We start from the raw sequence: 22,848 nt of genomic DNA, 5'->3' as shown, positions 1-22,848 counted from the left end.
AGGTATAGGAGCCTTCTTCTTTCTGTTTTCAATTATACACTCTGGGATCCGCAACGGATTTGAATGCATTTAATTCAGTTGAGATGAAACAAGGAGAGAGGAGAGAAAGCGTGAAATAAAATAAAAGAAAGAGAATAATTTCATCATCATCGTTATCAGTCGTTTTGCTCTTGTTGATGGCCGGCCAAGGCAACGTCATGCATCGATCGTATGTCGTAAGTCGAGTTCTTGGGAGCGCCTTGCCGGAGCAAGGCGATGGAGGACGGAACCGCATTCGCGTCGGCGTTGGCATATTTGGAGTGGTGGCTATAGGAGTTGCGACTGGTGGAGGAGCGTGGCAGGTTCGGTCTCGCGAACTCCTTCCTTCTCTCCTGCTCCGCATAACTCAGCCGGTACGTGTCCTGGTCGGTTTTCGACATGCGGTACGAGGTGTCTGTGTCTTCGTCGCGAACCGTGTCCCTCGAGCTCGACCTGTCGTGTCCTCCTTCCCTTTCCCGTTGCTTCTCTCGCTTCTTCTGGTGGCGCCGGTCTGGGTCGTGCGAAGATCTCCGATCAAGCCCAGCTCTTGAAGCTCGCGACCGAATCGAGGCTGTCGGGCTGCGCGACCTGTGCAGTCTCGCGCCACCGCGCAAGTCGAGGCTGAGCTGCGATTCGTTCGGCTTGTAACTGCGGCTTCCGTTGCGGTTCTCGTCGATCGGGGGAGTCGGAGGAGGCGGGGCGTCCAGGTCATCTCCCGACATTGCCGCCACTGCGGCTGCGTCTCCGTCCTTCTTGGCGCGGTACGCCTCGAGGGCCTTGACGAGCGTCTTGCGCATGGTGGCCTTGTTGACGTTGCGGCGGACGCGGTCGAAGTAGCGCGCGACGTCGCCCACCACCATGACCTGCGAGTCGTGGTCGATCTCGAGGATGTCGGCGTAGTTGGCCCGCGAATCCTCCTTGACGCGCAGCTTGCCCGGCTTCAACTCGATGGAAATCGGCGAGTACGGCAGCCGGTGGCGGTCGCCTTCGTTGGGCACATCGCCTTCGGCGTAGACATAGCCCTGCTGGTTGCTGTCGATACCCGGCTTGGCGAACTCGATCTTGCCGCCATTGGAAATCGGGCTGTTGCGCGCACTGGTCAGCTCACGGCAAATGCGTCGGGGTCGATGGGGTCGCCGCATTTCGACTTACATGCAGACGCAGTGGTGGGGGAACGTGTCGCTGTGGCGGAGAACAATGAAGCGGTTGTATCCCAAGCACTTCCACTCCCACTCGAATTCGTGCGTATCTGCCCACAGAAACTCAAACACCTGCAATTGGGACCTCTTAGCATTCTCGTCGGACGCATGGCGGCGGTTTTCTTTTTGGATCGGTGCGCAAACTTACGTCTCCTATCTGCAGGCCCGAGGCCGGACCAATCTCGTACCCCTTCTTGGCTGGGAGTTGGCGCAACGTTAGCGATGTGCTCCTTCATGAGGCCTTTCTCACCAGCGAAGCAGATTCGACTCACCTAGCGGATGGTTCGCCAGCTCGTCTATCGGCGTGTGTACCGAGGGCGTATGCACTGAGGGCGCGTGCAAAGAGGCCGCATCGTCTCCGTACCCGGAGTCACTCTTCGGCCCAGTATGTATTGAATCTTCACTTTTCCCCATCTCTTTGCGAGACAGATCAAACTCAGAGCAGACAGGAGAGAGAAGGAGGCAGACTACTAATGACCAACACTAGGTAAATGCAGGCGCAAGGACTTAGGGGTGGGAACAAAGTTGGCCCTCTTCCGATCTAACAGCTGGGTTGACTTGCTATGATGAGCTGATCCTGCTCGTCGGGAGGGGTACTAAATTGCTAGCAATGCAATGCTACGGAAAGCCTCACCTCGAAATGGCTAAAGGGCACGCGAAACGACCATGTGTCAAATCGACGTCGACGCTGTAGCGGTGCCCAAACCCACCTCTCCACCGCGCATGCATCGCATTTCCTGTCCGGACTGTCAATGGTCGCGATCGCGGTCAGGACCCACTCACGGCCCGCCGACCAGGCGGTGTGTTTGTTGTCAGCGCCACCGCCATTCGTCGCAAAATGGTCTCTTCGCAAAGGGCCTTGGAGATCCTTGGTTACAAGCCAAGGGAGGGGAGTCTGGGAGTCGCTTTTTTCCTCTGTGTTAGCCCTGGTTCTGCGAAACTGCCCCCTCGGGAGGCAGAGCTAGCAAATTGCGCTTCCCGGTTTTTCTGCTTCTCCCCCTCTACGGAGTAGGTACAAAGATTTCTGCTCGTGTGTGTGGATGGCCCGTGTCTGGCCCGTGATGCCGCTAAGTGATCTCCCCTCTCCAGTCCCTCTCCCCTCCAAAGCCCCTCTGTCCCCAGGTCCCTTTCCACTGTTCAGCTTTTGAACCCATGACGATGTTCAATCAACAGATCGATCACCTCAACAACAGTCGTGGAAAGTGGGCGATGGGTCTTCGATGGAATGAACCACTGCTCCCAACCGTCCAAAAATTCTCCATTGCATCTGCATGTCGTCTCCAAGCGGCTCTGTGGGTGTTTGGCTGCCATTCGTTGGATGCAGCATCCTACCGAGACTTTCCCTGCCAATCACGCATGGCCACCCAGGTTAATCCCTACCGGTTGAACAGAGCACACCAACTTCAGCGATAAGCTGCTCGGGATGCATATTCTGCACTATCCTGCCGCTTTTGTCGTGGATTACAGGCCATTGACGAAGTCTCATACCTTGCTTGCAGCTTGTTTTATCAAACTGGCATCTGTTTGGCTACTGGGTTTGGAAGCACACCGACCCCTCCATATGCTCTCAAATTTTCCTGTTACGGAAGGTCTCGGAGTTGTTCTGGCACCCAGCAATTTCCTCCCCGAGGGGAAATGTCGTGCTCTGCCATGACCATGGAATTGAAATCGAGATGCCATTCGGTCATTTCTTGCATCCCTTATCACGACACCAGCTTGTGCAGCTCAATGATGCCCAATGAGTTCCCGTGGTAAGATGCATTCATACAGGCCGCGCACAGACTCGCTGGTCGTTGTGATGGTCAATTCCCCGGCGACACCCGCAACTGAGCCTATCATATCATGCACGATTTGAGGCATGGAAAGTTCACGCATCATGATACCGGGGAAACGATACGCCGCTGCTCAATTCGTGCAGCCCGTGTAGATAGGCAAGGTCCGTCCCCCTGAGGGCATACTACTACAGTGCGAGAAGTCACATACATAGATACCATACTGTACAGCAGCTCGACGCCACCAGTTTATCCTCTATTACAGACCCTACTATTTTCGGACCTTCACAGGATCCTTCTCTGTGGATCTTCTTTGCGGTCCACGTCGGTCGTTTCCTTTCACCAGGCCCTTCCCCATCAGACCCTGAGGCTCCGGGCCCCCTCTGTTGCGGGGTGCCGACTACAGACTGGCAAGCTATGCCATGCTACTCGTTCGCGGTGCCGTCTGTTAGTGCCCTCGGCGTTCCGGGTATGCAGCACGCAGATCCAGCGCCCCATCGTGTCCCCATGGCCCCCATGGAGCCTCAAGCCGCAGACGGGAATTTTTTCTGGAACATAACAGCACATAATATTGGTCTTGGCAAGGGGAGTATCCCGTACGACGGGACACTTGAACCCGTCATTCTGCACACTGTCAAACTCTCAGCTGGTAAGAATTCTATCACACTGCAACTGACGGGTTCACTGAGCGCGGCAAGCGCTATGGCATGGGGCGAGTGCGTCAGTGAGCTTTGGGGCTGCTACAGACAGTACCCGTGTCGAATAATACCCACTTCCATGCAAAAAAAGTCGTCACTGCCGCCAGGAGAGTCTCGAACATTTCCGACTGGAAGGTTCCATTCCGTTATACCGGTCCAAGGGTACGCAAAGTTGCTTCGTGTTTGGTCTGACGCCTCGCTGTTCATGAACAGCCCCTCGACCTAGGTCTGACAGAACTGGAATCGAGATCATGGCCTCAAGCTCTAATGTTTGCCACCTTCGATGTCTACAGGCCTGGCTGGAAGCGAGGATCTTCCTTCGTCTGCTGACTCTATTCGGGGGTCTGTGCGAAGATGCAAGACCGTCAAGGGCACGGATGTAACAACGTTGCTGTTGAGAGTCGTGATCATCATGTCGAGCCAGTAATATCTGATAAGCGTGGATATGGGTTGCAGTTGGGCCTGACTTTCTCGTATCAGTGACGGTGTGATACCCGTATGGTGCTGACGCTGGCTGATCAGCTGGAGGAGGTAGACTCAACCACTCACGACGATCTGAGACGCAGTTTGAGTGGGGATCGCGCCGCCAATCACGATGCTGGCTGCCAAAGAAGACCATAGGCCCATCGAATATGTCTTTACATTAGCAGACCTCTGATCCGAAGCGATTACAAGGAGACCATCTACAATTTTCGCTCGATATCTCCAAGAGATGAGACTACGATGATCCTGCTCAACCCATTGACTAGGAGCTTTGATGGTTTGTCAAGGGTGAGTGAGCCACCCTCGAAGACGAAGACCCGACTTGGAATCAGATATACAACTATTCTCTGCGATCATGGATCCCTTGGTTCTGGCAGCGATGGCATGGAGTGAATTGCGACTTGTGGGTTGCAGAATCTAGCGAGTCGTCATCTCTGGACGCACATGCACCGCCCCCCTTGGTACTCCAGTGGGCCTGGATGTTCGAGCGTCATCTCAACCCCTAGACATGGGTTGATGTCGGGAATATGCTGTACTATACTTGTTTGAAGACAGCGGCGGAGTGGTAGTCAGTTGTCGTGAGTCAACAGTCCGGAGACAATGTTCCTAAATTCTACCAAGTATGCCTGTTTGACGGTATCTACGTCTCCTTCAACTGGAGCCAATACGCATTGCAGTCCTAAATGACGTGGGAAAATGCCGCTGTATCGTTTCCGTATATAGTGGATTTAATGTTGTTGTAGCTTTGCTTGTTGGTAGTTTGCATGCTGTTACGGTCATTGGCCGCGTAAGGGGCTATATAGGGGCTCCGTCATCCCCTGGCGACACAGCTCGATATCTGGCTTCACTCGGCACTGGGAAGGCAAGATTACGATGACCAAAGACACAAAACAGAGACGGTTACAGTGTACTTTCGTATTGGCAGATAAAGGGGGTACATTATTTCATAGGCGATCAAATCGACACTTAGATAATAACCGATGTTATCAGGCTCAACTTGTCTCGTATTTTCCAAAATTGGCTGGAGATAGCTACAGTATCCGGCTACTACTCTCCCTTAGGGGGCACATTGCCTACCTATGCATGCCTACCAACAGTACACTCCTACGGTCCCCAGTATCTGGGTACGTATGCGCTGGGCCCCCCTGAGTATGAAAAGGGGGGATACATATACGCTGGTGAACCATAATCACCCGGGTTAAACCCATAGCCCGGTGGATTGTACATGCCAAGGGCCGGAAGCGTGTTGTACGTGCCTGCTATGTTCTGATCGGGGTGGAAGCGGTTTGTACCACAACCGCGGAAGCCGGACTGCCTGTTATCCATCTTAGTATCTTTTCTCTTGATGGCTGACTCCAGAGGCTACTTTGATGTCCTATAGAGAGCAGAGAACCTCCAGCCACTTACCACGATGGCAGATTCCGGCCACCGCCAGCTCCGTTATAACCTGCGTACATTGTTGCTATTATAATCTTGTTTGATGTTAGGTGGATATGGACGGCTGAATACACTTGTTGCTGACTTGGATAATGGGTTTTCTTTACTGAGGTTTTTAATGGATTCAGGAAAAAGAAGTCAAGCTTGTAGCCTAAATAGTCGTGGATATAAATACTACGCTTTCTACGGTATACTTATCCAACATGACTGTTGATGATACGCCCTGATGAGTCCAGATCGGTCAAGATGATCCTTGACCTCCTTTTCAACGAAGGTGAATAAGAGCATCATGATCCAGGGACATCTATAGATTGACTTACTGACCATCTATGAGTGACCAGCAGTGTAGCCTCCTCGCGCTGTGTCTAACTGCAGTTGGATTACGTGAGACTCGCCTCCTACAAACACTCTCAAGATCTCTTCGAGGTCGTTTAAACAATTAAAGTGACAGCAAGATGGACGAGGAAGAGTCGAGGGAGAGAACTTTAATGTTGATAACAGCTAACAGTTAGTCACATGGCGTCACTTGGTTTAGATCCGAGATGGCACGCAAATATGCCAACCAAGACTCAAATATCATGCGGAATTTGTGGCATTTCTGATATCTCGCCGTAACTGTTAGCCCCCGTGTTGCCGAAAACGGCTATGTACTCATGTGACCAGCTGGCAGGCAGTCCGGCCCAAGCTCTCGGGGCCCAACCATAACGATAGTAACGTGGCGTCTTCGGCCCGAGGCCGCTCTAACGAAGATAAAGTTGGGGTTCGCCCCGGAGGCTCGAGCTCTACAGGGCCGGCGTCGAGTGGGGGAGAGGAACGAGCGGGAGCAATGCCACACTCGCATTATCCATCGGTACGTTGATGTGCTCAGCGAATCCAACCCCGCTTGGACGAAGTACTTGTGGCTTTATGCGTCGCCAAGGGAAGTCGCGGGCGCAGCCGCGGAGCCGGAGCTTGAACCGGTCACCGAACGAGGAAACGTGGGGTAAATATGTAAGTTGCAAGCTTTCTCGCTTCTGGGGGTTACTGGAAGTCAGGGGTATGCCTGTTTCCCAAGAACAGCCCGCGGCCATCGTGCCGCGCCTGCAATTCGTGTGCCCATGACGCATGCCACACAGAGGCTGAGGCATCAACCCAGTCCGATCCCACCTTGCACATGCCGTCGTCGGTCTGCTTGCTCGGTATGATCGTCAGGGCAGCCCGGAAGTCGGCAGCACCTGCTTCAGTTGCTTTTGACGACTGCGGCTTGTTCTTACCTGAGCTCTCCCATTTCGCGATTCGTCGGACTCTTGTCCCCCCTATCATGAAAACCGGATCTCTGTAAGGCGTTTGATATGCCTTCGCGCAACAATATCGACATTGCCCTGCACAACCCAAACGTTCAAAAAGGTTTACATTACTGCGCCTACCATTACAAGTTTCCGGCCGAGTCGCAAGCCAGAGGCCATGACCCAATCGCATTCGAGTACAAAAGCGGAAGTCAATGGATGGGGGTGACCTGCGGGTTTCTGATTGGTTGCACCAAGGGTCTTTGCCAAGCTCTCAAACACCCGATCCTCATTGGTGTTCCTTGCACCACCACTCCCCTAATCCAGTAGGTTTGGATGCGCAAGTCTCAAATTGTTCCTACGACTACACCAATTGTGTCTTCTGCCATTCGCAGTGGATTGTTCCTGCAAGGGCCCCTCATGCAACTCTGCATAGGTCGTGGTGCGCAGTAGTCGCTGTGTGCGCCAACGATAGCAGTGATGCTAGGTATGGTTCAAGATCCGACTGCATAAACACGCACACACATTGAAGATAAGGAATAGTTTCAATGACTTGACCCTCCCTCGGGGTTTGGTTTACGAATACGAGAAACACGACATTTGAATCAGTTTCGTCGCTTGCATGCGCCGAGATCCGCAGCATGGCAGTGTCAGTCGCGTATCACATAATTCGAGTCAGCAGTTGCCGTTTGGAGAGTCTACGCACGTAGCAATCGATCCTGCCTCAGGAAGCATCAACACCTACTATATTTAACGCCACCACCATCATCCCCATCCAAATAATGGTGTTTCTTCCCCTCTGTCGGCACACACCACTCTTTATGCACATGTATGGTGGTGTGTACATTCATCTGATCACGCCCTGAAGGCAGCCTTACCTGCTGAGTCCCGAATAACACCCGCCTGGCGCAATTGATTGAAGATGCTTTCCTACTCGCTGCATCTGCTCGCTGCTACCCTGGGCTGGGCCTTGCTGCCAATCCAATGCCTCTCCATACCATATCCCCCATCAGCTCCTGACTTAGTTCGGCGTCAAGTCAGCACGAGAGCCCCGGATCCCAGTAAGTATCATGTCCAGTCGATAAAGCATCATTCAAAAACCCCAAGCGCACATATCCATGACTCGACTCGGAAAGCATGCATACGCTGACACTCCGCCTGCACGTGATGATAGTCGACCAAGCCAGCTTTGATACGATCTTGCACTTTGCCAAATATGCCGGAACATATTCTACAGCGCCATGCAAGAAACCACCCCAGGGAGCCGCCGTCGTGGCGTTTGCGCAAAACGACACGACCAAGACGCAGCAGACCCTATTCCGCAACGACGGCGACAAGGAGATCGTCCTCGCTTTTCCGGGCACCATCGACATCAAAGACATCGGGACCGACATCAACTTCCCCCAGGTGCCGCACCCTGCCTGCGACGGCTGTGCCGTACATGAGGGCGTCTACGAGGGCTGGCTCAGCGTTGCCGACCAGACCATGGGGCAGGTGAAGGATGCCAAGCAAGCCACTCCCAACTTCCAGTTCATCGTTGTCGGCCACAGGTCAGTCTCTGATGTTTCCTTTTGTTTGATTATGCTGCTGTCAGAAACCTTCCACGGAATGCAACGGCTGACCCGTATTCTACATCATAGTCTCGGAGGAGGTCTGGCAAACATGGCCTTTGTCGATATGCAACGTGCCGGAATCAAGGTGGACCGCGTCGTTACCTTCGGAGAGCTGGCCGTCGGCAATGGCAAGTATGCCGACCACGTCGACTCGATCGCGGGTGCCACCGACGACCCGTCCAAGCCCGGCATGTTCATGAGGGTCACCCACGCTAACGGTACGAGGCAGCCATCAGAACTCCCATTTCTCTACATGCCGACGATTACTGACCACCAATGATAGACGGGGTCCCATTGCTACCCCCCAACGCACTCACGAGCATCATAGGACAGGACTTCATCCAACACCGCACCGAGTACTGGGCCAACGACGGGCCCGACGGGGCCGCACCGAACGTTTCTACGACTTTCAGGTGCTATGGACAGGGGTCCGACGCGTGCAATACGGGGCAGCGCGGGTTTGGTATAAACACGGCTCATGTCTTTTATCCGTACGTGGCTAGCCCGTTACTCCCCTTTCTCATAACGCGGACTGTGCTGACTCTGGTGGATCAGGGGCTTGAATGTACTCTCCTGTGGCCTCTGAAGCAGGGTTTGAGAAACAATTATTGCTACATCGTGCACTAGAATCCACACAAGGGCGGGGATACGATGCATCGGCACGAAGAGCATGGCGACCCTCTTAGCCGCCTACCGCCTACCGCCATGCACAACTGAGCATATTGGGGCGGTTGATGGCATTGAAGCTATGGAAGATCCAATGATACGATGGTGTCTGCAGAGGAATTTTACTTCCGAATCTGCGACAAGACGTACGTTTTCAGCAGGCGTCTTTGGTTAGCTCACATCACGTCATAGAAGTGAGCTGCTTGGAGGGAAACAAGCTGAAACCTGGCGGGGATGATGATGAAAACGGGTAAGATGAATCGAAGACTCAAGGACGACCAGCTTGGACCAGGGAGGAGAAGATGTCGCAGGCGATAAAGAGCGAGTTATGGCAGACGATAGACAGATGACTAGTCAAGTAATACGGAGGTGTATGGAGTAGAATAGCCTCAACGACAGGGCGAAATGGATATACTTGGTTATATGTACTTAATGAGATCTGTGGTCTCCTTTGCGTGTCTGGGCCATTGCTACGCTAATTACCCCTATTTCTTTTAATTCAACCTTACACCGTTTGCGGAAGAGGGTGCAAAACAGTCCACGTACGAAACCAAATTCACGTTCATGTCCCTCTTAAAGTCATCAGTGATACTTCGAAGTTGTCTCATAGACTAGCCGAGTTTCCAGTGGCCACGGCCGCAATTACGGCACACCGGGAGTGGGCCCAAATATGTGTATCAGCCCTTTTCACAAACCACGCAAACACATCTCAGTGTTGGTCAAGATCCTGTTGTATCGTAGGCCATTGAGGCTTTGCTGATCTGCGCAAAATGTGTCATCTGGGTCTTTGAGTCAACAGGAGCGGCATACTCAGGAGCACAGGAAGTGACGACAATGTGCGGTTTCAACATGACTATTACTTTTCACTTCGTGTATATAGCTGTACCATGAGGCTCACATAGGCAAGGCATGACTCCAACCAACACCTGTCATAATGAATACATGCAAATAAGCCAAGGGAGTATAAGTTTTCAGGCCTTTCCAGGGCCAAAGCAAAACATACACTTTCCCAAAGAGAAAACAACATCGAGCAGAATTGATTCTAGCGAATACCACATTTCACAGAATATTCAACCACGGAGTACTAGCCCAAAGCAACCACCATGTACGGATACAACTACGCAGGAAGAGCCGGAGCTGGCGGCGGCTACGATCTGCCGCATTGGTAAGTGCCTACACGATCCCGTTTCTCCCCTTCAAAAGAAACCGACTTTCGTGGCATGGAAATGGACACGACTAACAGGGACCGCGGAACTTGATAGGCAATACAACATGCCCGGCGCCGGAACCAACTACCAGTACGAGCACTTGAACATAGCCAACGAGCACCAGACCCTTCCCTACCCCTACATGGGCAACCAACCCGGCACGGGGTTTGATCCAGGCGCGTACCAGTCGCCATCGTACATGTATCCCTCGCTGCACAGCTATATGAACGAGTATTCGTACCCACCACAATGGGGACCTTACGGGTATTAGGTGGCAGCTTGTGTAGTCAGAAAGGCCCCTCGACGGCAAGAAACCAAGGTTGGAGCGTGTAAGCTAGAAGGCAACATCTAATCTGTTACCTGCAAGCGCCACAAACATGGGCGCTCAGTGAACATGGCTACCGTGTAGTCACTGGTAGTAGTAGCACAATACATGCACCCCTCGTCTAATCCTTCAAGACCGTCGCATAAGCTGGTTTACTCATATTGTGATATGTCAGCCAGAAAAGTGATATCCGACTGACGCCCCGAGAGCCGCCTCACGCTGTATGCGGGCTGGTGCAGAAACAGCATGTATTAGCGTCCAAACGTGCATGACTATGCATATTCCGCGTGGCATTTAGTATGTACCTGTCTGTCCTTCACGAGTGGCTTTTTGACAAGGGGCGCCGGCGCGATATGCAGGGACCTACCGGATCCCGAGTAGGCCGCCCCCATTTTTCCCATCGGACATCTTGCTTCAATCGAGCTTACGCCCGCCCGGGAAACCCACTCTCGTTAAGCTCCGCTGCAGAACACTGGCGAGATGCCAGGGTCCTCAGGGTAGCTTCCCAGCATAGTGCCGGACGCATCGGCGCCTAGTGCCTGGCGCCTGAACCAATCGCAGCCGGCGTATTCGCCCGAGCTGGCCAGATCTCCGCCACCATTCTTCACACCGCCGCTCCGCCCGCCCAAATGCAAGGCACACGCAACACAGGTACGCACACGCATTTCTGGCAGCAAAGAAGCTTCTTTTCTGAACCCACGCATGCCATACCGAGGCATCGCTCCCGACTTGTCGAACCACCTTTTCTATCCTCCGTCCTGAAACCCCGTCTCTTCCTGCAGGTACAAAAAGCAAAGACAAAGCAGGTCGGATTCCAAAGGACAACACCGTCTTACACCAACCATCGTCGCCCTTTTCTTTTCACTACCCATTCGTATACCCCCCCCCCCCCTCACACTCCGACAAGATGCAGGCCCTCATGGACCCCACGGCCACCTACACCATCCCGGCCCGGCCGCTGACCTGGCTTATCACGGGCTGCTCGTCGGGCTTCGGCCTGGCCCTGGCGCGCGTCGTGCGGGCGCAGGGCCACCGGGTCATCGCCACCTCGCGCAACCCGGCCAAGACGCCCGAGCTCGTGGCCGAGTTCAACGGCGCCGAGGGCTGCCGGTGGGAGACGCTCGACATCGACAACCCCGACAGCGGGGCCTTGATCAAGAAGCTCGAGGAGGACGAGGGCGTCCAGCTCGATGTGTTGGTGAATAACGCCGGCTTCGCCATCTACGGCGCCGCCGAGCACTTCTCCGACGAAGAGGTGCACCGCCAGTTCGAGACCCTGCTGTTCGCGCCCTTCCGCCTTACCCGCGCCGTCATGCCCTACATGCGCGCCCGCCAGTTCGGCATCATCGTCAACATCAGCTCCGCCTCGAGCCTGGCGTCGCTGCCGGCCATGTCCATCTACGGAGGCGCCAAGGCCGGCCTGGATGGTAAGCGGGCCCCCAACTCTGTACTTAAGCTGGAACTGACATCATTCAACCCCTGCAGCCGTCATGAAGACCTTCGCCCTCGAAGTCAAGGACTTCAACGTCCGCATGCTCAACGTGAACCCCGGCACCTTCGACACGGGCATGGCCAACGCGCTGCAGTACCAGGCCGCCGCCATCGACGGCGCCTACGAGGACAAGGCCGTCGGCAAGATGCTCAGCTACATGAAGTCGGGCACCGCCAAGCTCAACGGCGACGTCCAGAAGGGCGTCCAGGCCATGTACGACGTCGTCATGGGCGTCGGTCCCGGCGAGGGCCGCCTCAACGAGCCCCACCTGCCCCTCGGCGCCGGCGCCGCCTACTTCGTCTCCCAGCAGGCGGCCGCCGCCCAGCGCACCCTCGCGGCTTTCGGCGAGCTGAGCAAGAGCGTGGACAAGGCGCCGGCTGCTTAAGTGTCGGGTTTCGTTGGGAAATGAGCAATTGATAAATAAGTAAATTATAGAATAAATCTTAATCTAAGGAAGTAAAAATGTCTACACAGACAATGGCCATCTAGATTAGATCTTCCTCTCGGCATGAAGGTGAATGCTGGCAACTCGATTCCGGTATTTACAGGCATTGCGAGTACCCTGGTCTGGATCAGCGAAGAGCACGAATGGGGTCAGTTCGAGGGTGACTTACATTCGTTCGACACCTTGCAAGTGAACGGCGAGGCGCAAGTCTTGCAGCCCGTGTAGCCCTAACATATGGGTTAGCGATCGAGAAACCTTCATCTGTGTATTTCAATACTTACTTGTCCGCCGCACTGGGCATACTGCGCGGCAGCGCAACCGCCGCCACCGCCACCTCCATTACCGTTAGTAGGGCTAGGTGCAGCCGTGGTAGTCGTCGGGGTACCGGGGTTCGAGCCGCCGCCGCCTCCCTGTATAGCAAGAAACGCTTAGCATACGACTCAAGTCGACCGAGAGACTTGTAAGTGATAAGGGGGTCGGTCCACTTACGATAATGCCGAACCACTTCAGGTCCTCCTCTCCCTGGACGGGCACCGTGTGCCCAATGCTAGGACAGTAGATGCCCTGCAGCCGGTCACCGAATATGTACTTGGTGCATTGTTGGATAGGCGTACCGCCCAACGTCTGCACGGGGGCCTGGTAGTTGTACCCGTCGACGCCGGCCCACTCCTTGATGGTCTCGTTGTAGTTGTTAGGATAGAGGGTGGTGTCGCTACCACCGTGGTAGATCTGCAAGCGCGGGTAGTTGCCGGCGTAGCCCGGGTACATCTTGCGCACCGTCGCCGCCCACTGCTCAGGTGTGGCCCGCGAGTTGCCTTGCGAGCACGTCGAGTTCCACCCGTTCACCGTCCCCGTGTAGAAACAGCCCGCGGGGACCCCGTTGTACACGTTGCCGGCGGCGAACATGTCTGGGTAGGTCGCGGCCATGACGTTCTGGCGAGAAGAAAGAAAACAGAGAAAGTAGTTAGCGTCTGGATCTCTTAGGAGGGAGGGAAGAGAAGCAAAGCTTACCGTCATCATAGCCCCCGAAGAGCTGCCGGTCACGTAGACGCGGCTCGCATCGGCGCCGTACTTGCTCAGAGTATACGTGACCATGTTGGCGATGGAGTTGCTGTTGGCGCCGCCGTTGTGGGTGAGCGTGGCCGTCGACGAGACGTCCCAGCAGGTGCCCGAGTAGGGCGACTCCGGGTAGATGACGATGAAGCCGTACTGGTCCGCGAGGCGCGCGTACGGCGTCGACTGGTAGTAGCTCGTGCCGGTGCCCTGGCAGTGGTGGATGGCGACGACGACGGCCGGCTTGGACGCCACGTTGTTGGGCACGTAGATGAACATCTTGGCCCCCGACGGGTTCGAGCCGAAGCCCGACACCTGCTGCAGGGACGCGCGCTTGGCCAGCGGCTGGGGCTCCTCGGCGTCGGCCGCGGCGGTGAGCCGGCAGAGGGCCAGCAGCGAGGTGCTGAGCACCGAGAGGAACTTCATCTTGGAGATGTTGATCGGCGCGATGCTGAGTTTGGAATGGGGAAGGATGGATGACCAAGGAATATCTCCCGCCGATCAATGGCCGGGGCTGCCACTCTTATAGATGCATCATGCCCGCTTTGCGGTGCTAGCTCGGATGGCATGGCTCCGTGTGGCACTCTCACTGAGCTGCTGATTGCAGGCCTTGGGCTCCGCATTTGCTCAAAGAATGTTGGACTTGGAGCCACCCGATGCCCGTCCGCTGGGCCGGAGCATCGGCGCAGATCGCATGGAGAAAGCACCCCTGTCATCTATCGGGCGTATGTAGGTGGGTTGCTCGCGTCGACCATCATGCTTGCTGTTCTGAGTTGAGCTGACAAGTCCACGTATCAGAAGTGACAACGAACCGACACTGAAAACGTAGCTGGGATAATTGCCTGCTATTGCACGTATGCCTGGCAATGTAAGAGTAAACATGAAGAAGAGACTGCATGATCTCTGAAGATTGACCTGACCATCGCTCTTCCCTTTTCGGCGTCGCGGAGATTTAATGTTTCTGGCTCCGTGCTACAGGGGATTTTCCGCCAATTGGCCGCCAATTGACACCCCGAGAGAACCCACTTTGCACCAACAATCATCCCCTGCAAATCTGATGGTTGCATCTTTGGAACCATGAACTGACCAAGTACGATCAAAACCAGAAGTCTAGAATGATCTGATGGACGATTGAGCAAACACTAGGATATCGTACTTTGGTGCGTCCGGGCGAACGGCTCAACATTTTTAGTGACGTTCCCACGACGCATGCGTACATTCAGTTGGTCTCATTTAACATCCTTCAGTCAAACCACCACTCGTATCAAGATCGCAAGACAGATAGGCAGAGAAACACTCTGGTAGGGGGTATCATTGTATTATATAGCCTCTAATATCCAATGTACTAACGCAATGCCCGTATTCGTAAATGCTAAACGTACTTCAATGGCAAAAGAGAACAATTCGAAAGACGCAGCCTAGACCGTCTCCTTCTCGCCGTTCGCGCCAGCCCGGGCGCCGCCGTCACGGCCCTCCGTGGGCTTGAGGGACTTCAAGCCCGTCTTGTGCTCCGTGTGCTCCTTGCTCAGCTTCTTCTGCCCAATGAGGGGGCTGAGGAGGAGCCCCAGGGCCGCGAAGCACGTGTACATGATGTACATGGTCTGCAGGCTGTTCCAGTACGCGCCCTTGGCGACTGCGCCCGGCTCGCCCTGCAGCGCCGCCACGACGGCCACGTTGCCGCCCGCCGAGCCGCCCGAGAGCTGGTCCGCCAGCTTGGGGCCCAGCGCGGCCAGCAGCTGCGGGTGCTGCTTCTGCATCTGGTTCTGGAAGACGACGCCGCCGATGACGACCGAGATGGACGTGGCGAGCTGGCGGACGAAGCCGAAGGCCGAGGTGGCGGACGCGATGTTGTGGGGTTCGACGGACGACTGCAGCGCGATGAGCGGCGACTGGAAGTTTGGACCGGTGCCGATACCGGCGACGATCTGGAAGATGATGATCTTGGCCCAGTTGTAGCTGGTGTCCAGGTCGATGAAGAGGCCGAAGCCCAGCGTCATGACGGCCATGCCGAAGATGATGGGCGGCAGGTACTGGCCCGTCTTCTTCATCCACACGCCCGTCCCGGCCGAGACGAAAGATAACGAGAGAGCGTAGGGCAGGATGTAGACGCCCGAGAGAAGGGCGTTGGCGCCGAGCACGGCCTGGAAGTAGAGCGGGAGGTAGTAGGACCCCGAGATGAAGCAGAAGCCGTGGCAGAAGCTGACGGCGAACGCGGCCACGTTGGCGCGGTTCTTGAAGAGCGACAGCGGGATGACGGGGTACTTGGCGATCCGGGTCTCGACCACGAAGAAGAGGCCGATGGTGAAGATGCCGAAGACGATGAGGCAGATGACCGCGGCCGAGTTCCAGGGGTACATGACATCGCCGAACTCCAGGCCGAAGAGGAACATGAGCGTGCCCCCGATGATCAGCAGGCTGCCCAGCCAGTCAATGGCGGCAAGACCCTCGCGCAGGGGCGTCTTGGGGTTGTGCAGCTTGAGTACAAATACGAGAATGGCAAAGCCAACGGCAGAAATGGGGAGGTTGACGTAGAAGCACCAGCGCCAGGTGACTTTGGAGGTGAAGACGCCACCCTAATGAATGTTAGCCAAAAATGTATTCAACGGAGCAAGTAGGTAAGGGTTCAGATAAACGTACGAGAACTGGGCCTATCGCGGACGCGATTGCCCACACCATTCCCAGGACGCCGTAGTAGATACCACGCGTGCGCATGGAGAACAGGTCGCTGATGCAGATGTTGACGAGGACGACGATGCCGCCGCCGCCGGCGCCCTGGATAGCTCGGGCGGCAATGAGCATGCCCATGCTGTTGGACAGCGCGCAGATGAGCGAGCCGATCCAGAAAATCGCGACGGCGCCCAGCAGCAGGGCCTTGCGGCCGAAGATGTCGCTGAGCTTGCCCCACGAGGGCACGAGGGCGGCGTTGGCGAGGAGGTAGGCGCTGCCGACCCAGGTGTAGCCGACGGGCGACGCGAACTCCTGGACAATGGTCGGGACCGCCGTCGCCACAATGGTCACGTCCAGCGCCGCCAGGAACAGCGCCGAGCAGAGCGCCGCCATGATCAGCGTCGTCTCCAGCTTGGTCCGTCCCGCCTCGGGCGCCTCCGCCGGCTTCGGCTGGGCGGCGACGCCACCGTCACCGTGCGCCGGCGCTGTGTCACTCTTCGGCGAAACATGGTTGGGCCCGCCGGTGGCACCTGTCGCCGGGGCATCCGTGCTCCCATTGTGCGGCGAATGGGTGTTGTGGTTATGGTTTGCGCCGTGCTCTTGTTTGATGCTTGGCGAGGAATTGGTCGTTGCTGCTTTCGCTGCGTCGGTGGTAGGTTCTGCCCACCTCTCTCGACCTCGTGCAGCGTGTCGGAAGTGTCCGACGCTGCCATGGCCTCGGCTTCTTCCTCGAAGTTAAGTTCTTGAAGTTGCAGTAGAACGCTTGTTAGGGGCTCGTAACAGACGGATAGTCCAAAAAGGGGAGAATTATATGCAGAATTAAAAAGGTAATATTAGAGATGTGTAGTCGAGGCAAGGATCGAAGTCAACCGTAATCAGATCCCGGCATCTAAAGAAATATTAATAAAAATATTTTCTGGCTCCTTTTTCTTACTAATTGATGGCGGTCCAGAAACGCAACGATAGCCCAGGAGATAGTGGATTCGGGACCCTGGTCTAGTGGGTGCGCCCCGGGGTTTTCTAGATTTGCGGCGGTCTAACTCACATTCCAGTGGGCACATCGCGTCCAAATCGATGATGCGATGACCTGCAATGCGCTGGTCGTGACGATGCACTTCGATATTGGCCTTCGCACCCCCCTGCCTGCGCGATTGGTTTGAGATGATTGATGCAGCGCCGAATAATATGAGGCTTTCTCTCGGCAGATAATGACTTGTGTTTACTCGAGTATCCGTAGCAGATACTGCGTCCCGGGTTTGCTTTTGAGTATGCAATGGTACCCACACCCAATGCACCATGCACATCGGTTACTAACGTTTGTGATCCATCATTTCATCTGCGGAGCGGGAGCCGAGTCAGACAATGAGGCGCGTTTTTGGGATCGGCCCAGACCTCTGTTTTCTTCTCTCTCCCGAAAACGTGATCTGATCTCTTCGCACCTTCGTCTCCCCTCAGCCCACGGCAAAGCACCCGTCTGTCCCTTTTTGCAACCGGCAAATCAGAGGGGCAGCGCTTCCTCCACATGGATGGCCTGGCGTCGATTTACTCAGACCAGGTTCCTCACCTTGCGATGGCGCCTCCACCAAGGCGAGGATAGCGCCGGAGACAAGTTATGCGGGAAGCCGAGTGCGACACGCCGAGCTCCGAAGCGCCTGGCTTTCTTGTGGCTGCTTTGAGCTCGGGGCTCGGAATTAATTACGCGCATGATAATGGCACTACATCAACAGCGCCCATCAGCGCCGCCGATTTCGCGGCAGTCGACATGGGGCTGAACCTGGGATTTCGAGCTGCGCTACTACAAGATGGGATGATATGGCGCTTAAAGCCGAAGCCGTACGGCCGTCGTCGCAATACAGCAATGTTCTGCACAGTAAATGGCTGCGCGCACGTTTCCGACCCAGGCCGGCCGGTGCCGTGCTACAATCGCAGCACTGCCTTCCGCGGAGCTCACGTCAACATGATTGGTAGAATCGCCAATCAAATCAGACATCTTGAAAAAAGCACGTTCTGAAATTTGCCTACAGGTTAAGTATTCTTCCCGTTCCTTTTCTCTCAACGTCTTCATGGTGGGGCTTGTCAGTTCAGCCAATCGATCACGAAGCACCCCTGTCAATCGCAAACGCCGCATTGAGGCAGAGATCATTGGCAACTACAATGTTTTCGCGATGCGAATGACCACCAGGATGCGAGCTTTTGATCAGCCGCTCCCTTGCGTCTCTACAAGTACACCATGCTCAAAACCAGGGTGAGACACACAGCAAGCCACGTTGCCGGCAACGCGGCCCGAGAAGAAGCAATGCTCGGTGTAGAAGCGCCAGGATTCTCAGCGCTGCCTGTCCCGGACCCCGCCGTGGGCTCGCCCGCCGTCCCCGTCCGCACTCCCGAGGGACCTATGGACGTTGGCGCCACCGTCGTCGCACAAGCCGTCTTCGTAGCGCCGACGATGCTGGCCCCCTGGTCGTCGACATCGCACCGCGCCCTGCCCGTCTCGTTGCGGACTTTGAAGTCGATGTTGGCGAGCTCGAAGTCGTAGTCCACCTTGCTCGTGCTGTGAGACCAGATGCTCGCGACCTGAAAGAACAGCGGCCATCGCACCGTGTTCCCGGCGCCGAAGAGGTACTCGACCAGCTCCGGCGTCTGGCGCCAGACGTGCAGGCTCGCGTTGCGGACCTCGCCCGACTCCACCTCGTCGGGCCGCCGCCAGCCCTTGCGGGAGTCGACCAGCCTGCCGTCGCTGGAGGGCGAGGCCGTGCCGTTGGCCTGGATCCAGGGGAATGAGTAGATTTCGGTGTCGAGAGAGTCGAGCACGGGCACGAACGATATCTCGAGGAAGGAGAGGTACTGGGGTGCATCGTTGTCGGATGCTGGCGCCAAAGACGCCGGGTCGGCGAAGGTGATCTCCGGTACGTCGTAGAGGACATCTCGGAGGGAGATCACCTCACCCGGTGGCTTGGAGGTGGAGAAGGTCAGGCCGGAAGGGTACACGACGCTGAAGTCGAAATCGCGCCCTTGGATCCCGGTAGTGTCGCCGTGGACGCCACGCGCGAAGATGGCCACCGCCACTGTCGCCAAAGCCAGGGAGAGATACATGCTTAGTGAAATCGTCGAGATCCTTCTACGATTTTGGAACACTGCCGGTATGTTTTACACAAGGGAGGGCTTCGGCTTGGAGGAAGCGAAGAAGTCAGCGACGGGCTTGATCGTAGTAAAATATTTCTCTCGCAGCCATCACTCATGAAAGCTTTTCCTCGTGACTCGATTCTGCAAAGCGAATTGGTGCAACTACTAATAGCCGAGATTGCTGGAGGTAGAAGCCCTCCCTACCTTGCCAAGATTGGCTAGATACATAGTAAGCGCTAGGCAAGTCTCTAGGCAGGCTCAACTGCGGCCCGGCGACCAACTGTTCTTATCTTTATCGTCAACCATGCCGTCGCCGTGTCATTTCGAATTGCCAGATCCGCGTTTGATATCGTGGAGTCCTAATCTTTGGCTGGCATACTTAACCGTGGCCTCATATCGCCCCTGTAGCGCCGCGTACATCAACAGGATAGCTCGCAATCCGACAGCATTCAACACAAGCAATCGATGCGTACGTGTCTGCCAATCAGGGGCCAGCTACGTTAGTAACACGGCGCTGATCTCCAGTCAACATGATTGGTGGATATTGTACCAATTACATCAAGGCATTGTCTTGACTGCGCCTGCTTGAAACTTGCTTACGGGTTGCCTCCCCGCTTCTCTCGCACATTGTTTTTCGGCTCATATCAAACCTCCGTGACAGAAACAGCCTCTCTATGCAGCTGTCCGATAATAGACCCTTGTTCTTACTTCCTCTTCATCGCCTAATCACCTTGTCAGTTTTCACTCAGTCGAACAGGAATGCACGGAAAACAAGAAGGCATTGTGCCTCAGCCCCAAGTGTGCACTCCACCTGGCCACTACTCGTCATTAAAATATAAAGAAATCAGATTGGTGAAGCTTCTCCCGACCGCATCCGGCTCCTCCGTCAACTGCCAAATCTATCATGCAACCTTGGAGGTCGGCCAACAAAGGCGTATGAAGCCGCCCCGGTACCTTGCGTTGTCCTATGTTTGGGGAGACGCTGCAAACACGATGAAGATTGGAATTGATGGGTGCTATCTCTACGTCACCCAGAACCTACACCATATGCTGTCTGTCTTTGGTCGTGGAGGTATCGATTACAAGAAGTATTATCTGTGGATCGACGCCATCTGCATCAATCAAAAGAACGCCGACGAAAAGGCGAAGCAAGTTGGTCGCATGTCTGAGATATACGCCCTCGCTGACGACGTTATCTGCTGGCTATCTCCTCGGACTTGCACGATCCGCGACCCGCTGTTTAGCTTGTCATGCGAGACATGCTCGATCTTCAAAATTCTACAATCCATAGTCTCGGAAGCGACCGATCATGAAAACCCAATACCACCTTGGAACGACGTCAAACATGGATTCATGCGAGTAATGGATAACCCATGGTTCACCCGTGTGTGGACATTGCAAGAATGTACAATCAATCAGCGAGGCACGATGCAAATAGGAAAACACCACCACATGCCGATCAACATCTTCCTGAAAGGCTGTTTCAAGGCTTGGGATTACTGGAATCTACCCCGTGAACTTCCTATATATCAAATTCTGGGGTCCATTGAGTCCATAAGAGACCGGCGGATACGTTTAGGCCCTCGAATGGCATTTGGAGATGGCTATGCAGAGACGATCATGATGCTCCTCCAGGCCAGTTCCAACAGGAATTGCTCGGTCCCCCAGGATCAACTTTACGGGGTGTTTGGCCTTTTGAACTCCATGCACCACGCCCCTGACAAAATCCGTCCTAACTATGGAAAGTCTTTCGAGCGCGTATGCTATGACTATGGGATCGAGGTATTTGGCCATTCACCACACGGCATGAAATTGCTCGCGTTCGAGCGAAACCAGTTGAAGGGAGATATCCCATCGTGGGTCCCGGACTTCCGCAATATCGGAAATATCGACCTGTCTCAGCAGATCCGGGATGGGAATGCTAGGCTGAGCTCGAATCACCGGCAGCTTGTGTTCGATGGATCCTATATCGGGGTATGTGTTTATTCTCTCAGCGCGATGGCAGAGTTTGAGTACCTTAAAACCATGCAACCTCAGGACCCGGATAGCCCAGCAACAGACAGGTTGATTGAACGAATTGATGAATTCGAGAAGGATATACTATTCCCAGCTGCCGCCAAAGCCAATATAGACCCCCGGGAGCTTTTGGTGAACTGGTTATCATTGCAACTGAACGATAGCAGCTATACAGAAGACTGCTTACTGACTTGGTTGACTCTCGCCCATTGGCTTCCAGTTACGGCCAGCCAGGAGTCACAACACGCATCGTCGGCAGAGCTTAGGGCCGCGACATCTTCAACAACACTGTCCGAGCCGGTTTACCAGACTCTCTTGACTTTATTGAAGGCCGGCTTTCTGGTTCTGGACAATGGTATCATTGGGAAGGCTGTAAACCGCTCAGCATCTGTGCTACCTGGTGACATTGCTTGTCATTGCAACATAACGGGCAGTCAGCTCATACTACGCTCTAGGTCGGTAGAAGTGATCATTGAGGACTTTGACAATCAACTGGAAAGTACGGATACATTCACATTTGTATCGGCAGCAATATTGGGACCTGAGTCTTGGAAGCCGCAGGGTAACGAACCCCAAGAGACACAGGGGGTGAATCTGTCTCTAAAACAGTCAACTAGGACTTTTGTTGTTGTGTAGGGCCTGCTGGTGATAGGAATCTTTGATAAGGCAAGTATCAGTCGGGTCAGTATGGGGGTGGAGGGGGGTCATAGCCCTGAATAGGGGTTCAAGGAATGGCAAGACCTACCGGGGTAGTTCTGAGGCACATATGAAGACGACTGCGAGTAGAGTATATGAGGGTAGAAGGGAAACAATCCCAGACAATAAAATCGTGGTTTAGATGACGCGGTACCAGGCAGGCTGGTTTATTCGTAGTCATTTATTCTACAGCCATTTGCTACAGTTTCATAGGGTAGGCAGGTCTTTGGGGTCCATGGGGAACTTGGGGCCCTTGGGGTCCATACAAGGATAGGTCCTATGTCAACTACTGCAACAATATCCAATGAGGAAAGGGAACGCCGATTACCCATTTGCACGATGAAACATCATGCACCGCCACCACAGGATGGATGCTCACCAAGTCAGCCCAGCGATCAGCCCACCTACCAGGCAGCTAGGATACGATGAGCGCCCATCATATAAGGGAAAGAATCCCTCCCCCAGCCGGGTCATTGAATGATCAAACAGTTCCTCGGGTCTATCGCTATTGACGCATTATCTTCTATTATGCAATTTCGATTCGAAACGATTCCAGAAAATGGACCCTGTCTCGATAGTTGGGCTAGTGTCAGCTTGCGCCTCCATTGGCCGGCTGCTCATCCAGATACAGCACACACTCAACACCATACAGGAGAAATACAAGAATTCGGAGTT

General features: G+C 54.8%; 8 protein-coding genes across 8 annotated transcripts; 4 read left to right on the top strand and 4 right to left on the bottom strand.

Annotated features, from left to right (window-relative positions):
- Positions 1–155: 155 nt before the first annotated feature.
- Positions 156–1,631, bottom strand: PG985_000246 (uncharacterized protein; the record flags this gene model as incomplete). Its single annotated transcript, XM_066820015.1, has 4 exons — positions 156–1,113; positions 1,171–1,289; positions 1,366–1,415; positions 1,490–1,631. The coding sequence occupies 4 exons, from the start codon at positions 1,629–1,631 to the stop codon at positions 156–158; spliced, it is 1,269 nt and encodes a 422-aa protein (XP_066690894.1).
- A 6,408-nt stretch (positions 1,632–8,039) lies between these two features.
- PG985_000245 (feruloyl esterase a) lies at positions 8,040–9,112 on the top strand (the record flags this gene model as incomplete). The annotated part of the gene is made up of 3 exons (XM_066820014.1): positions 8,040–8,422; positions 8,513–8,703; positions 8,769–9,112. 3 exons carry the CDS (start codon positions 8,040–8,042, stop codon positions 9,110–9,112), a joined length of 918 nt encoding a protein of 305 aa, XP_066690893.1.
- Positions 9,113–10,254: 1,142 nt separating this feature from the next.
- PG985_000244 (uncharacterized protein) lies at positions 10,255–10,630 on the top strand (the record flags this gene model as incomplete). The annotated part of the gene is made up of 2 exons (XM_066820013.1): positions 10,255–10,316; positions 10,414–10,630. 2 exons carry the CDS (start codon positions 10,255–10,257, stop codon positions 10,628–10,630), a joined length of 279 nt encoding a protein of 92 aa, XP_066690892.1.
- A 961-nt stretch (positions 10,631–11,591) lies between these two features.
- Positions 11,592–12,561, top strand: PG985_000243 (uncharacterized protein; the record flags this gene model as incomplete). Its single annotated transcript, XM_066820012.1, has 2 exons — positions 11,592–12,111; positions 12,170–12,561. The coding sequence occupies 2 exons, from the start codon at positions 11,592–11,594 to the stop codon at positions 12,559–12,561; spliced, it is 912 nt and encodes a 303-aa protein (XP_066690891.1).
- A 209-nt stretch (positions 12,562–12,770) lies between these two features.
- PG985_000242 (uncharacterized protein) lies at positions 12,771–14,100 on the bottom strand (the record flags this gene model as incomplete). Its single annotated transcript, XM_066820011.1, has 3 exons — positions 12,771–12,848; positions 12,903–13,031; positions 13,111–14,100. The coding sequence occupies 3 exons, from the start codon at positions 14,098–14,100 to the stop codon at positions 12,771–12,773; spliced, it is 1,197 nt and encodes a 398-aa protein (XP_066690890.1).
- Positions 14,101–15,092: 992 nt separating this feature from the next.
- PG985_000241 (major facilitator superfamily transporter) lies at positions 15,093–17,054 on the bottom strand (the record flags this gene model as incomplete). The annotated part of the gene is made up of 3 exons (XM_066820010.1): positions 15,093–16,247; positions 16,312–16,982; positions 17,009–17,054. 3 exons carry the CDS (start codon positions 17,052–17,054, stop codon positions 15,093–15,095), a joined length of 1,872 nt encoding a protein of 623 aa, XP_066690889.1.
- Positions 17,055–18,558: 1,504 nt separating this feature from the next.
- On the bottom strand, positions 18,559–19,431 carry PG985_000240 (uncharacterized protein; the record flags this gene model as incomplete). Its single annotated transcript, XM_066820009.1, has 1 exon — positions 18,559–19,431. One exon carries the CDS (start codon positions 19,429–19,431, stop codon positions 18,559–18,561), a length of 873 nt encoding a protein of 290 aa, XP_066690888.1.
- Positions 19,432–20,220: 789 nt separating this feature from the next.
- On the top strand, positions 20,221–22,113 carry PG985_000239 (uncharacterized protein; the record flags this gene model as incomplete). The annotated part of the gene is made up of 1 exon (XM_066820008.1): positions 20,221–22,113. The coding sequence occupies one exon, from the start codon at positions 20,221–20,223 to the stop codon at positions 22,111–22,113; it is 1,893 nt and encodes a 630-aa protein (XP_066690887.1).
- Positions 22,114–22,848: the final 735 nt, after the last annotated feature.

The sequence above is a fragment of the Apiospora marii genome, assembly GCF_038362585.1.
Source record: "Apiospora marii strain CBS 49790 chromosome Unknown utg000001l_segment0_segment0, whole genome shotgun sequence".
Taxonomy (NCBI): Eukaryota; Fungi; Ascomycota; class Sordariomycetes; order Amphisphaeriales; family Apiosporaceae; genus Apiospora; species Apiospora marii.
The sequence above is the reverse complement of the archived record's forward strand: the minus strand, read 5'-3'. Positions and strand labels throughout refer to the sequence as shown.